This window comes from Tachysurus fulvidraco, chromosome 13 (genome assembly GCF_022655615.1).
Source record: "Tachysurus fulvidraco isolate hzauxx_2018 chromosome 13, HZAU_PFXX_2.0, whole genome shotgun sequence".
NCBI classification, from domain to species: domain Eukaryota; kingdom Metazoa; phylum Chordata; class Actinopteri; order Siluriformes; family Bagridae; genus Tachysurus; species Tachysurus fulvidraco.
The window spans coordinates 21,697,340-21,713,770 of NC_062530.1; the positions used below are offsets into that span (position 1 = coordinate 21,697,340).

The 16,431-nt window shown below is 39.2% G+C and overlaps 1 protein-coding gene across 9 annotated transcripts in view; it reads left to right on the top strand.

Annotated features, from left to right (window-relative positions):
- frmd4a (FERM domain containing 4A) overlaps window positions 1-16,431 on the top strand; it is a 150,787-nt gene that overhangs the window by 73,419 nt on the left and 60,937 nt on the right. For 2 of the 9 annotated variants that reach the window (XM_027161409.2, XM_047822339.1), the window contains exon 1: window positions 2,266-2,524. The exons of 4 other annotated variants lie outside the window; for them this stretch is intronic. In XM_027161409.2, coding sequence (XP_027017210.1) covers window positions 2,399-2,524 — 126 coding nt within the window. In that variant the 5' untranslated portion in view covers window positions 2,266-2,398. Of the gene's footprint in view, window positions 1-2,263; window positions 2,525-16,431 lie in introns of those variants that run through there. 3 more of the 9 variants (XM_027161410.2, XM_027161405.2, XM_027161404.2) reach the window with 3 other exon arrangements.

Genomic DNA, 16,431 nt, shown 5'->3' on the forward strand with positions numbered 1-16,431 from the left:
TTAATGTTGATTTCAGATCTCATTCACTTAAGTGCTCTCTCTCTCTCTTCCTCTCTCTCTCTCTCTCTCTCTCTCTCTCTCTCTCTCTCTCTCTCTCTCTCTCTCTCTCTCTCTCTCTCTCTCTCTCTCTCTCTCTCTCTCCTCCATGCTCCTCTATGGATGTTCTCCTGCATAGGTGAGTATCTCTTCAACACTCTCTCATTGTAATACTCATGTGACCAGGTGTCATGTTGCAAGGTGTGAATCAATAGGCATTGACAGAGTGTGGAGCTGGGAAGCTAAGTGAATGGCGCTGTTGCTCGCACCGTTAGCAGGTTCATGCCTCTCGTTAGCTCCTAGCAGGAGCAAAGAGCACCTGTTTCTAAGTGTCAATACATTTGAGTGCCAAATGTAGGGATGACTGCAGTGTGTGTGGTGTGTGTGCAGTTCCCACAGTCATCAGCCATTCTTTAAACATTATTCAGAGTACTCTGAGTGCCTCGTGAATCTGGGAAGGCTCTCAGAGTACTCTGAATAATGTTCAATATTTTCTTATATTCGTTTTAGTTTTCAGTTGAATTGCCCAATGCCTTTCTCTGCAGATGTTACATTACGGAGAGTTTGTTTGCGGAGCTTAGCCACACATCTCTCACTTCTTTTGTGTGATTTCATTATGAGTGTTTGATGAGCATCAATACTTATTGGTTCCTGCCTGTACTACAAAATTCATCATAAATTATGATGAATTTTCAGTTTCAATTGATTCTTATGAAGAATGAATGTTCTCATTCAGATTTAACATTAATCTTTTTCTTCTCCAGACCGAATGTGCTTTTATTTAGTAATGCAGAATGCTTGTAATGTCCAAGTTCATTCCTCATTGATTAAGGCTTTATGTTAAACTGCAGCACACATGATAAAAAGGCGACAGAATTCACTGGAACGTTGGAGCTTCCATATTTACTGCACAAGATTTACTGCTTAACAAACAGAATCAGCTGTCAGAGCATGTTCAGTTTTGTAAAGTGTAACAGAACCCTCTTTAGCAGCATGTGTGTGTAATGTAGTACTATATGATGTCTCCTTGATGTCTCCTTGGCTGTCTTTCATGCCTTCCCTTCATTCTTTTAGAAACATTTATTGTTATACATAGAGCATTTGTTTCACAGAGTAAATCAACTCAATCAACATCATATTAAATTGGTTGAAAGCACCCTGTGATGTAGAATCAATTAAATGACATTATTTAGCCTTGTGTTTGTGTGTGTGTGTGTGTGTGTGTGTGTGTGTGTGTGTGTGTGTGTGTGTGTGTGTGTGTGTGTGTGTGTGTGTGTGTGTGTGTGTGTGTGTGTGTGTGTGCATGTGCATGGAAATTTGGATATGTTTTGAGTTGTGCTTGAGCAGAAACAGGATCTGTGGGTTTCGCACAAGTCCTAGTACCAACAAATGTTGGTATCTAGAACTTATCCACACTCAGTTTGCTGGAGCGACATATTGCCTCCTACTGTACATCGAAGAAAACTCTTATATCCATTTATAAATTAGGTCACTCCAAATTCAAGTGTTAGGACTCAGTAACAACTTTAGGATTCAGTAACAACTGAGCGTTTAGAGTTACACTCAGATACTGTGTGTGTGTGTGTGTGTGTGTGTGTGTGTGTGTGTGTGTGTGTGTGTGTGTGTGTGTGTCTGTGTGTTTGTGTGTCTGTGTGTCTGTGGAATTAGGGTTTGATATAAAGGTGAATGTATGTTATAAACTGCACTTGGAACATTAATGACATCGTGAACCACTTCAGAAATAAACATGATGTCATTTCTTTGCAAAATTCATGGACACTCGGAAAACAGAGACACTCAGGTCAAAGATCTCATCAGAGGTTAGTTTACAGAGTGTAAAGTGAATAAGACCCAAGCAAGACAGAGGAGAGTCATGTCCTGCTGTCCTAATGAGCTCCTGCTCTATGGGTTGGTGAGGGCTAGATGTGTTCTACAGGGCTGTCGCTTTAAAACAAACCAGCAACTGGGTGAAGGGGAGGGGTGGTGGGTGTTTGGGGGTGAGAGAAAGAGACTTGGTACATTCTATGTGGGAATGTTTGTGTTGGGTCAACCATGAGCTGTTCCTGTGGGAATTAAGGCTTGGAAAGAGAGAGAAAGAGAGAGAGAGAGAGAGAGAGAGAGAGAGAGAGAGAGAGAGAGAGAGAGAGAGAGAGAGAGAGAGAGAGAGAGAGCAGTAGGAACCTCTATAGTGTTTCACATTAGATGGATCTCTATTCATTCTCCCGTGGGGCACTTAGAGGAGAAAAGGAGTGATGAAGGACATTAAACGAGAAGAGAGCAGTGCCTGAAGACCCCTACCTGCTCACACACCTGCACCGAAGAGGGATTACCTGTCCTCCACACCTGTGTGTGTTTCTCAGCTATGGAGGCTGTACTTTTAAGCCTAGAGGAGAGAGTGTGTGTGGGGCAGAGTGTGTTCTGGGATCTGACTTCAACTGCTCTCAGGAGACTGAGACACACACACCTAATGTATAGTACTGTCTACCAGGTATGAGCTTCATGCTTGGGTGTGTGCGTGTGTAAGTGTGTGTGCAGAGATGAGTGTATAAAGATGATAGAAATGCTGAATGAACCTTTTTCCTGTTTATTCTGTACATACTGTGTGCTGTCAATACAATACTGTCAATATATTTACTAGTGAGATTGGCAGGTGGCCATAAGCTAAAGCTTTTTCATGTTGGAAATTAATATGACTTTGGGCTGTTGTTGTTGTTGTTGTTGTTGTGTTGTTCTGAGACAGTTAAAAAAATAAGTAGATAGTTAGAATTCGGGGCGTCCTTGGGACGTTTTGTGAGATTTAAACAGTATTAGCGTTGCTATGGTGGTTTCTATGGATCTCCACAGGAGTCTCAGAAAGAGAGAGAGAGAGAGAGAGAGAGAGAGAGAGAGAGAGAGAGAGAGAGAGAGAGAGAGAGAGAGAGAGAGAGAGAGAGAGAGAAATCAGTATTAAGCCTGTGCTCCTCCTCTACCTTCTCACGGTGTAAAAGAAGCAGATCAGACCCCATAGTCCTGAATTCATGAATACAGAATAGACCTGAACAAATAATAAAATGACAGAAAGCAGCTATTAGCATCTTAATCTAATGGAAATAAGTAACCTTACCTGTCACGATTGTGTATAACATCGTTAAACATTTCACTTATTCATATTATTTAGTAACTACAATAAAATAATAGTAAAAGTTAAGTACTGATGTGATTAAAGATGATACGTCAAAGTCCCACTGGACTTTAAAAGCAGATAACTAAATCTAGCTAGTTCTACTACAATGTATATGATAAAAGCAGAATAACAACAATAATGCTAGTTCCATAATTCATAGAAATATTAGATTATCTAATAAGTTGCCCTATTCATTTGTTTTATTTTTCTTAAACAATGTGATATCATTAACATCCTCATGTTGTGTCTCTCCCACAGACAAGAAGCTATATTGCTTGATAGATTATGTGAGATGCAGTGTTTCTCACTGCTACATGCTTCTGCTTCATGGTTAATAAATAGTTTAACTGTGCATCAAATAGTTCATAAGAAAACATCCTTGATTTTTAAAGTCATATTGCAAGAAGTTTGCTTTTAGAAACATTAGTAAGGTTAGCGTACAGCTTTGCTAGTGATGCTAATTTCCCACTATATTTATAGCTAGCAGAAATCCAAAACACTACAACATACTCTACGTTATTTTTTTTTCATGGTGTCAGATATTAGTACTGGCAGTTTTACAAATGGCAAATGGATCCTGTGGGAATGTTGTGTTAACTTGTTAGACTGGTGTTAGCTTAGTGCTGGTTGCTGTTGGATAGCATTCAGAGGTGGTAGCAAGGGCAATTACAACTTCATGCTACAGCAGTATGGTTATAAGAAATGATCTAGAGATTCCCTGATCATGTGGGCAAGACACACACACACACACACACACACACACACACACACACACACACACACACACACACACACACACACACACACACACACACTCACTGAGTGCTGTGCTATTGTCTCTTCCTCATCTTATTAGCCTTTAAGCTCTAGAAAACATACTGTGCAAGGAAAGGTGTATACAATGAAAGGAAGTCCCCTCATACACACACCCTCCCAACATCTTACAATCCAAAATGAACTTTGACCCCTAAAGAGGTCAGATGTGTCCATTTGTGTGTGTGTGTGTGTGTGTGTGTGTGTGTGTGTGTGTGTGTGTGTGTGTGTGTGTGTGTGTGTGTGTGTGTGTGAGAGAGAGAGAGAGAGAGAGAGAGAGAGAGAGAGAGAGAGAGAGAGAGAGAGAGAGATTAGGTAATGTTCATAAAGAAAACAGAAGACACTGGTGTGAACTCCTGAAGACTTATACAACATTACTAAGGCTCTCGTTCTCTCTCTCTCTCTCTCTCTCTCTCTCTCTCTCTCTCTCTCTCTCTCTCTCTCTCTCTCTCTCACACACACACACACACACACACACACACACACACACACACACACACACACACACACACACACACACACACACATACACATTGGCAGCAAAATTGTCCCCAGCAGGTACTCCTTGTGTGAAAACCCCCTTTCCTTTGCCTCCTCCATTCTTATCCTTTTCTCACACAGTGATTAGTTTTTCTCCTTTTTCCTGTTTCTCTTCACTAAAATCTTTTCTCTTTCTCAGAGCTCCTCAATGTCACTTTTCACAGTCACTGCTTTTGTTTCACTATAATCAGCTAATTGCATATCTGCGTATGTGAAAGAGAGCGAAACAGAAAGGATAGAGAGTGAGAAGGCTTAGGGATTATTCTGTCTCTCAAAACTTCATATTCTTTATGCACACCTGTAAACACCTCACCTCCTGATGTGAAGATGGAAATGTTGATGGTCAGGTTGTTCTGCTGAATTGTTTAGAACTGTAGGGATCAAGAAAAAATGCAATGTAGTGGTTTTACTGGTTGGAAGGTTGTGAGTTCAAGTCCCTACACCACCAAGACACCTGACACTAATATCCTCAGCTAAACCTGTAGTCCTGAACTGTTTTCTCTTACTTTGTAAAAGCATCATTTAAATTAGTTAATGGAAATGCTGCATGTTTGACATATTTGAGAGACTGTTTTCAAGCAGTTACACTCAAGAAAAAACATTTTGTACATTTTTAGAAACATTAATTTGAACATTTACACCACAAGAACATTGATTTCAGTCCCGAGAACCATTTTAGTCCACAAAGTAGGTACTATTCTGAAAATCGGGAAGCTTAAAAAAAAATAAAGAAATAAACAAACAAATAAACAAACAAACAAATAAATAAATAAATAAATAAATAAATACTACTACTACTACTACTTTTAATAATAATAATAAAATAATAATAATAATAATAATAATAATAATAATAATAATAATAATAATAATAATAATAATAATAATAATAATAATAATAATAATAATAATAAATTTAAAAACATTTTAAAATCCAAACAATTTACCTTAATAATTTTTCATTTATGTTAATATAATGTTCAGGGTTAACACTCCTACCTTCTTATTGCAACTTTGATTCCCTTTTTTGAATTCTTATACATCTTTTCAATAGGTCAAGTTGCAACACTCACATTGAGTTAGTAAGTAATTTGTATTGAAATGTATTAGTTAATAAGCTATTTATATATTAAAAATTTTAAACTAGTTTTATATTACAAGTGATGCAAAGCAGGATAACCCTGATACGGGGTGTGATAGCATAGTGGTTAAGGTGTGAGGCTATAAACCAGAAGGCTGTGAGGTCAAATCCATGGTCCATCCAGCTGCTGGGCCCCAGAGCAAAGCCCTTAACACATAATTGCTCACACTCTGTGATTTTTCATAATCCTTAACGACTGTTGCTAGTCAGACAGTACGAACATGATCCCCACGTCACACTGTAGGATCTCAGGTGTCATCATATCAGACTGTACAACAGTGAAGATGCATCACATTCGGACGCTCACATGAAAACGTCTCCGGGGTTTTATGTCATCAATCTGTGACACGTTCAGACCTGCATTTTCTTGCTAAAATGTCAGGTAGCAGCAAACGAAAACAATCTGTAGCCTTAATTATTATATCGTTAATTTTTAATTGGTACAGCCTTAAGTGCTGTACTGTCCACTTGACTCATTTCAACATCTTCTCTGAGGTTGTTTGAAGTTGCCGAGCTAAGTGCGTCATTTGGTTCGGCGCCCCTATTGGTTCTTCGATTTATGCTCGTCATAGGAGATGTCACACTGCAGATAAGTGTCTGAAAACATCTGACACTGCCAAAACGTCATCGGAGGAAAAAAATGATAGCAATGGCCATTAAGCTGCTGTTGGTGACCACTTCAAACCAGCCATCAAAGACTACAGATTTACCCTAGAATTCTAGAAATCTTTTAGGATTTTCAGCATCATGACCAAACTGTGGCCAGAATCACACAATGTGAGCCCTGTTTTTGTTATAATTGCTTGAAACTTGCTTGCTGATCTCATTGCTCAGCGTAATTTCAGTCACTAAGTTTTCTAAGTCTGTTGTGTTTTTGACATGTGGCTAAATGTCATACGTGTCACACAGTTTGAGTTAATTTATATCCAAACCAAGCAAACACCCAGAAACTGTGTAGATCTGGCCAAAAGTTTCAGGAACATCTGTTGGAATTTTATCTATTGGACGTAATTGCATTTGCATGTGTGTGCGTGTGTGTGCGTGTGTGTGTGTGTGTGTGTGTGTGTGTGTGTGTGTGCATGTGTGTATGAGTTTCAGTTCCCATCGATGTGCAGTGCTGTGATTAAAGGATGTGCCTCTTTCCTCAGGCCTTTGACTAACACCAGATTTATTATGTGTGTGTGTGTGTGTGTGTGTGTGTGTGTGTGTGTGTGTGTGTGTGTGTGTGTGTGTGTGTGTGTGTGTGTGTGTGCATTTGTTTGCATTTGTGTGTGTGTGTGTGTGTGTGTGTGTGTGTGTGTGTGTGTGTGTGTGTGTGTGTGTGTGTGTGTGTGTGTGTGTGTGTGTGTAAGAAAGATGGCTTCAGTTTGAAGGAAATACCACATTACTGGCAAACTAACATCCCCAGAGCTGGATGATGAATGGGCCGTTCCACTACATACTCTGTAGACTGCGTCCCAGTTTCATACACACACACACACACACACACACACACACACACACACACACACACACACACACACACACACACACACACACACACACACACACACACACACACACACACACACACACACACACACACACACACACCCTTACAGATCAGGTAGTACACATGCATTGCTAACAGCCATCAATTTGTCCAACTTCATGCTTCCCACCATCTCCATCATGGCAGGGTTTATTCTCCAATGTCTGTATGACTGAAAGGAAAACGACTGTCTGCCTGCAGAATCCTGAACTTCTTGGCTACGCAGTACATTTTGGAAACTTCAACCAACAAACACACACACATACACACATAGTACAACACACACTTATATTACAACACAGCTGTATTTTTCAGACATGGGATTTTCCCAGAACATAGTCGTGTGTGAACGCACATTCCTCTGCTTTTCCTCAAATTTTCTTTATTAAGCTAAAATGCTCTCTCTCTCTCTCTCTCTCTCTCTCTCTCTCTCTCTCTCTCTCTCTCTCTCTCTCTCTCTCTCTCTCTCTCTCTGTGTGTGTGTGTGTGCGCGCGCGCGCATGTGTGTGTGTGTGTGTGTAGGATTACAGTAAGAAGCATGTTATTACAGTGGATCACAAGCATGCTACCACAAACACACGTGCACAGTGTATCTCACACACATACAGTACACACACACACACACACACACACACACACACACACACACACACACACACACACACACACACACACACACACACACACACACACACACACACACACAAAGTAATCCCATCTTTGGGTATATTTGACTGGGTATGTGGCTTATATGAGTGAATGTCTAGACTTAGAGTAAAGAAATATAATTACTAGGACCTATTCTGATTTTCCTACATGGAGAGAAGATATTGTAATGTTGGCTCATTCTACATCTCTACACACATCTTGACTGGAAGGTTGGCATTGAAATCCCAAAGCTGCCAGAAAAACAGAGTCACTATCAGAACAGGTCAAATGTCAGATTAGAAATTTAAAAAAAAAATAGTAAAATAAAACTAGCCTCATAGATAATTAACACATTATTGCTCTCACCTTGTTTCTTCACACACACACTGGCTGTATACTTTAGACAGTAAAGCACAGCATCACCTCCATCACCAAATACCACTTAATATCAGAAATAACAATAAATAATTATCACCTCCCTAGAGGTCATGTTACTGATTATAATGCTACATATACTGTATGTACAAAAGTAATCTACTATTTACTACCTACTATAATTTCCATATTATTATTAGAATATAATCACATCTTTAATTTCCAAAAATGTATTATAATCAAAAGCAACACATGTCTGTGTGAGAACCACAGACCTGGCAACCTGCTAAACATAACATAGAGCCTGCAGTGTCTCTGTTCACTTGTAAGTCACTTTGGATAAAAGCATTTACCAGAAATTACTGTAATATCAGTTATTTCTGATCCATATTCTCTAACATCTCTGTGAATGTAATTATATTTAATTGAGCATATGTGAATAGATTTATGGTACTATATTATTTAATCAGAGTATATGATCTGAATGTGTTGTCTATGCAAGCACATCTTTTATTTTTTTCCCAGGGTGTGTGTGTGTGTGTGTGTGTGTGTGTGTGTGTGTGTGTGTGTGTGTGTGTGTGTGTGTGTGTGTGTGTGTGTGTGTTGGGGCAGTTTTTTTTTTTTTTTTGGAAATGCAAGTTCAACCAGATTTTTGGATTTATTTATTTTTTTAGATAAGCCAACCAGCAAGTATTGAGTATTTTTTTTTTAAATTATGAATTACTTCTATATTGATATACAGTAGGTTTTTCCCATACAGAGTCACTGATATATCACCTACCCATATTAAACATCCTCTTTTTCTGTGCCTTCAAATTCATTGTTTATATTTGAGCTACCTGGACAGCGCATGAATTCATGGAGCTGACCTTCACCTTGAAATCTGTTCCTGATCGCTGGGAGAGCAGAGCAGGAAGTGCCTGCTGATACATTTCCTATTTCATTTAGCTAATTAAATCATTTAGTGACCTCACCAAATGCTCCTTAACATCCAGGCAACTGTTCACCTCCCTTCACTGTAACACCAACAGTAATTAAAATACATCATAGCACTTTCATCACACGTAGGTACACACTCCCGACCCTGTGCAACCAAAGCTGTCATTGTAACCGAATCATTTGACTTACTTTCACTCGACTTCCTCCCTGCAGGAGCACTATCTGAAACACTGCCTCTACCTGTAAATTATTCACAACACACACAATGAATAAGTCACTAAAGCCTTCTCATGGATGACATCAGTGTGATCCTGCTTTGTGATGTGTGTGTGCGTGTGTGTGTGTGTGTGTGTGTGTGTGTGTGTGTGTGTGTGTTTGTGTGTGTGTGTGTGTGTGTTTGCATTGTGATGTTTGTGTGCGTGTGTGTGTGTGCGTGCGTGTGTGTGTGTGCGTGTGTGTGTGTGTGTGCGTGTGTGTGTGCGTGTGTGTGTGTGTGTGTGTGTGTGTGTGTTTGTGTGTGTGTGTGCGTGTGTGTGTGTGTGTGTGTGTGTTTGGGTTACTCAAACTTTTTTCAAATTATGTACACAAAACGGCTAATTACAATTTTATATATATATATATATATATATATATATATATATATATATATATATATATATATATATATATATATATATACACGTTGTTATTATTATCATTATTATTTATTTATTTATTTTTTTTTTTTTTAAATGAACATCTATTGTGTCCCAGCACTATGTGAGTTACTGAGTTACTGTTATGAACCCACGGCTCCTTTTCCTCTAACATCTCTTCCTAAAGTGTATTGTCATCTGTATTTTTTCTAATTAATCATATTATATCTGTATTCGTATTAAACTCAGAGTTCTAAGTGGAATATTTGTGTAGATCCCATCACTGAAGTGCTGCACATGCTCTGTATGGGTTATATACTGTACAGTGGTGGCTATGTAAATTAATAAGTGTGTGCATCACTGTTCATTGTCTCCCGGAATGAGAACAGGATGCCTGACCTGGAGTTTTACTCAAAACTGGCATTCCTGCTCACAATTAGTCCAGATACACAAATACAGATACACAGATTTATGGGATTTTGCAGACACCCTTATCCAGAGCAACTCACCAGGTATCTCATTTATACAGCAGAGCAATTGAGAGTTAAGGGCTTTGCCCAAGGGCCCAACGATGGCAAGATGCTAATCCAGGGATTTGATCTCACAACCTTCCAATAAATAGGTTTATTGGTGTTCAATGTAAACACAGAAAGCTCTCATGACTGGATAGTGCAAATGCACCAAATGTGGCTGAGATCTGAACATGTGTATCTGAGCCAGAAATGAGCACATTGTCTAGTGCCCAGACTGCACGGTCTGCTCCATCGTGCTGTGGCTGCCACCAGCGGAGCTGGGGGGGATAAATCAGACATCTAGCAGAAATGTAACTTTATTATTTCATTTTATAATAAATCCAAATGTTTAGAAAATACTTTTAATATTACCTATTTTAAGACACTACAGTAAAAGATTAAATGGGACACAAAAAAAGATAGAGACCGAGAATGTCCATGCTGTTTGATTGACGTATGAAGTACATCCGTGTGTGTGTGTGTGTGTGTGTGTGTGTGTGTGTGTGTGTGTGTGTGTGTGTGTGTGTGTGTGTGTGTGTGTGTGTGTGTGTGTGTGTATGTGTGGTCAGCGTACACACTTGTGTAATGCATTAATTTACTGTACAGACACGCAGGTGAAAACCCTGCAGAAGGAACAACCTAATTTCTGCTGGGGAAAAGAAAAACCCTAGGTCAAACTATAACAAAAAAAATAAAAAATACAAAAAATACCAGGGTCTTAAAAAGCAAGGTAAAACTTTTTACAAATAAGATAATTTATACCGTATTTGTTTACATTTCTAATGCCAATAATGAGTTTTTTGTTCTACTTCATATCTACTATTTATCCTTTTATTCCTTTTATTCCAGCCATTTGAGTCAAAATGTTGTGAACATTAGCACAACTCTGTATTTATTTCACAATTATATGAATTTCTTATTCTTTCTTATTATTTCTTATAAAATCAATCAAAATTTGAGTTACTGAGTTTTTATATTTTTAAAATAATTAAAAAATATATTTTTTAATTTTACTACACAGAAGTGGAGTAAAATTAAAAAATATATTTTTTAATTATTTTATTTAATTTTATCACCCATGATAACTTCTTCACCCAGGTACTGTGACAGACTATAATTTTAACTCAAATTTTCACAATAAAGTGATCTAATTCCAAAGTGATCTAACTCCAGAACTGACCCAAAACTGACTGATAGTAACATCTTTTTACAGGCGTCAGGCTCTTTTAACTGAAGTCAGGCTAGAACATGTCCTTAATGAACAGCAATTTTTGTTTAGTTGATGCTCAGTAGGCATTTTTTAAATGAATGCAGAAAAAACCACTGCATTGCCAGTTTTCACACATCGAGCAGATAAATTTAATTTTTATTCTTATTATTCTTATACTAGACTTTAAAACGCACCCATAAATTGACGTCAGACTTAGAAAGTGGTTCGACAAAAGGAAAGAGTGAGAATCAACAGAGAGGATCGCGGCCAATCAGAGCAGAGTGTGTGTGGAGTTCTGGGTGAAGGTATCCAGTAATGTGAGGTCGTCTCCCCAGGCACACTAAAGGTCTGCTAGATTTACGCTCGCTTAATTATGAATGAGTGAGGCATGAGAGAAGCGAAACAGATCTCTTGAAAACTGCCGTCTCAGCCTGCTACAGTGACTAAACTCATGAGCTGTAATAAATTCTGCTTAAGGAGAGTGGAAACGTGGGTGTGGCTTTGACCTCTGATGTTTATGCAGCTCTGCTCCTACGATGTCTAGAATGTCGTGCCCAAAAGGAAAACATGCGTTCATACAAGCCGGTGAATCAGATTACGTCTGAAACTCCAGCTTTGTGTGTATGTGTGTGTATGTGTCTGTGGGAGGTCCTTAATATCAAGAAGTACCTAAAGTCTGAATTGACAGATCCATTTCAGTTTAACGCACTGCAGATGTGTGGGTGCTGGGTGGCGTGTTTTTTGGAGGTTCTTTTATCAACAAACTCCAGAGTCCACTAGTTTCCCAGGAATCTCGAGAATTTAGGTCTAAAGATGGGCTCCCCGTACACCCCCCCCCCCTTCCCCCAACACACACGCACCACCACCATATTTACAGCAAAGCACAGAGCCTGGGAAAACCACAAAGTGAATCACACACAGAGAAATAAAAGAGTGGGTTCTGTGTGAAGTCTGGCTTTTAATAGATAAGACATTCCTCGCAAACACACACACACACACACACACACACACACACACACACACACACACACACACACACACACACACACACACACACACACACACAAGAGATGAGTAATAGAATAATCAGTTGGTTTGGGACCATAAATGGATGGAGGAGGGATATGACATGTGCTTCCTGTGTGTGTGTGTGTGTGTGTGTGTGTGTGTGTGTGTGTGTGTGTGTGTGTGTGTGTGTGTGTGTGTGTGTGTGTGTGTGTGTGTGAGAGAGAGAGAGAGAGAGAGAGAGAGAGAGAGAGAGAGAGATTGCACTCACTCTCTCACCTTTGTGATAGATGGGCTTTGAGTATACTTGGCTGCTGCTCCACTGACTCATGGAACTGTCACAAGCCAATTAAACAACACATACAACCTTAAACTGTGTTTTATTTTAGACACATACTAAAAGAAAATATCATTCCCTGTGTGCGCAAATCCAGAATTCCAGTCATTTTCAGAGTTGCACTTCTGAAAATAAAATTCACGCACACTGAGACATACACTAAAAAATTCAAACAATTTGTTTGTTATTTGCTAGAAATCATTTCAGGAATCAAAAAAATCCTTCAGAAAAATCTAGACTAAACCTGGACTAGCAGAAGAAAATTTTTGTTTCCTGAATACAACTAAACGGTTAATCTTTGTTCTAGTTCTAGATGTTGTTTTCCGCAAACACATCTAACAACTTAGTTAAGGTTAGTTTTTAATGTCTAACTAGCCACTAGCAAGTTAGCTACCTTACCTACAGTAAACTAGCTGTGAGGCTACATGAGCTAGTGAAAGACTTCCGAAATGTACAGAAACCAAAATAACCCAGATAGATAGATAGATAGATAGATAGATAGATAGATAGATAGATAGATAGATAGACAGACAGACAGACAGACAGACAGACAGACAGACAGACAGACAGACAGACAGACTTTATTGATCTCTTAGGCAAAATCTGAAGCAACTTATGGACCATAAAGGACAGCTGCCTTTTTATACGAGACAGACATTTATCTCAAGAGAAAAAAAAAAGTTGTTCTAACTACAGCTTATCTCCAGATCAGCGTTGAGATGGGAACTCTGTGTTAGTCGTGCATAGGAGAAGAAAGCAGAGGAGAAAAAAGAAAAAGAGAGGAGGCATTGATCCATATCGGGTGTCCTGAGTCAGCAGTCTTTTTATGGTAAAGTGTCCTCTCTGCACCCCATTACACACTCTTTCTAGAACATTGAAAAGTTTCCGTATCTGTAAATATGATATGGAGAGAGACATTTACCTTGGAAGCAGTGCATTAAATGGAACTGCAGGCATGGGGTGTGTGTGTGTGTGTGTGTGTGTGTGTGTGTGTGTGTGTGTGTGTGTGTGTGTGTGTGTGTGTGTGTGTGTGTGTGTGTGTGTGTGTGTGTGTGTGCTGACCCACTTCCTGCAATTACAATAGTGCTCTTATGCTGCCTTCACATGCCATTGGAATTACTGTAAATAGCAGTTTGTCACTCAAAAGCTGCATATAAACATCCGTTCCAGTGACAAGTGGGAGTTTGGGAAACAATATAAACATCCCAGGGTCTATCCCACTAACAGGAGACACGAGGCAGAGACATACTGTAGCAGGGACACACCCACTCATTAACACCTTAACAAGCCAATTCGTTTTTGGAAGATAGAAGGATTACAGCCCACAGGTACATTGAGAGAACATGGAAAATTACAAAGACAGTAACCAGATCTCAGGAACAAACACGGCCTATGAAGTTTACAAAAATGCAATACACTTGCACCTGTAACCGCTGGTTGCATTATGGTCATTTTTTTAATGGGAACATTTTTTCAGGAACGTACCAACATACATCAGACGAAGCCATGAGGCAAGGCTTGGCAGTTAGACTTTCACACATGAGGAACAGAAGCATCTGAAGATAGCATTCGTGTGAGAGAACAGAAGCGTGTCATTGATAGCAGATATTTAAGCCACATCTTATGAGCTGGCAGTTGGCACCCATTAAAATGACTATAAAGATTATGAAGTATGACGAGAGCTATAAAGTTATCAGATGTCTGCTAGATGAAAAGTTAGGCATAAAAGTTACACATAAAAACAGGTAGGTGTGTATGTATGTTTCTCTGTGTGTGTGTGTGTGTGTGTGTGTGTGTGTGTGTGTGTGTGTGTGTGTGTGTGTGTGTGTGTGTGTGTGTGTGTGTGTTTGTGTGTGTGGTGTGGCCAGATGGGAACTGAGCTGTGCAGTGAAATTACAGCAGGATCTCAGACATATTTGAAGTGTTCACATGTGGGTGAATGTTTTTTCCACAGACATAACTAGAAACACATTTTTCTTTCACAACACAGACATACACATGTGCACGCAAAGAGAGAGAGAGTGTGTGTGGGGGGGTGGTGGCTGGGGAGAGAAGAAGAAAGGGAAAGCCCTATAAATTGAATGTTCCTGGTGTGTATGGTTTGTGATGCCAGGCCTCTTTTTACAGCTTAATTTTATATTGTATGTGGAGAGAGGTTACAGCACTCTGTGGCCCCCTGAATCACACACACACATACATACACAGAAGAAAGGGCACACAACATGTAGAATAAGATGAGTGATGGTCCTCAGTAGTGTAATAGAACACACACACACCAGGACCGGCAGACTGATGAAAGCGGCCCGTCTTCATTCTTTCATTTGTCAAGTGACTTGTTTTGTGTTGTCTCCTGCCACTGTAGTTAAACACTGCTGGACAGTTTGCTGCTCTTTAAAATCACTCACAACTGTAATTTCATAGTGATTAATAACTACAATAACAACCACGTAAGTCATCAAGATATTATACTAATCCGAGTTTATACCAAGCCTCAGGCCTCACTCCCAACACCTGGTCCTACTCTCAAGAGCTCAGCATATAGAATTACACAAAGTTCAACACACACACAGGGATGATTTCAGAGGTTGTAGGGGATCTTTGAAGTGATCTCTGATTTAAGGGAGGATCGTAACCACCAAGGGTGTCCTGGAAAACGCCTACGCACCCCCAACTTTCACTCGGGGGCCCTTTTAAAGCCTCCTCTGCTTTGGCCTTCTAGACCAAAACACCACATTAATAGATGAACAGGACAGAAGAACTTCAGGGTTTTATATAATGGGTCTCTACTATAAAAAGTTTCTAACCTAGTACAAAGTAGTTAAATGATAACAGCATAGCATATTCCTATATCTTCTGTGATCTCAATTAGGAACACACAGGTACGTATTCTTTATAGATGGGAAACTAGACAGACAATATAAAGTCACTCCTTAAACCAACACTCCTTTAGAAGGGTATTTAGAAGGGTAGTTTTGTCTCAAATAGAACCCTAACTGGACATATAAGCATTTCCCAGATGACATGAAGCCACTAGATTTGGCAGAATTCAGGAAATTTAAAATCACACATCGTAGATTAATTTAAAACACATTTCTAAGTCTTCTTCGTAACAGAGTGCCATGCACTAGTAGCCCTGCCCCTTTTCTGATATGTAAGCTAAGTGACCATTGAGAGAATGAAGTGTCCAAGATTTCACACCGTTTTTTCCCAGCTGAATAAGTGCAACATCCGTGTTCTTAAAGTGCGCTTCTTCTTATTGTGATTTTCAGCATGAACACACTACTCACACTATTTACACTACAAAATGATGTATAAGTGCATAAATAAAATAGTGCCTGAGTGTGCTATTTAAGATGCACCAGAGAATTTCAACATTTCTCTGTGAAGAGAAAAGGATGAATAATACCTTTACTCAGAACTCACTTACAATGTGGTATAAAGACAGGTTTTTATTTCTATTAATAAAAGTATTTTATAAGCTATTATACACATTGTATGAGTATGCTACACATGTATAAGTTAGTGGTGTTAATATGACACAGATAT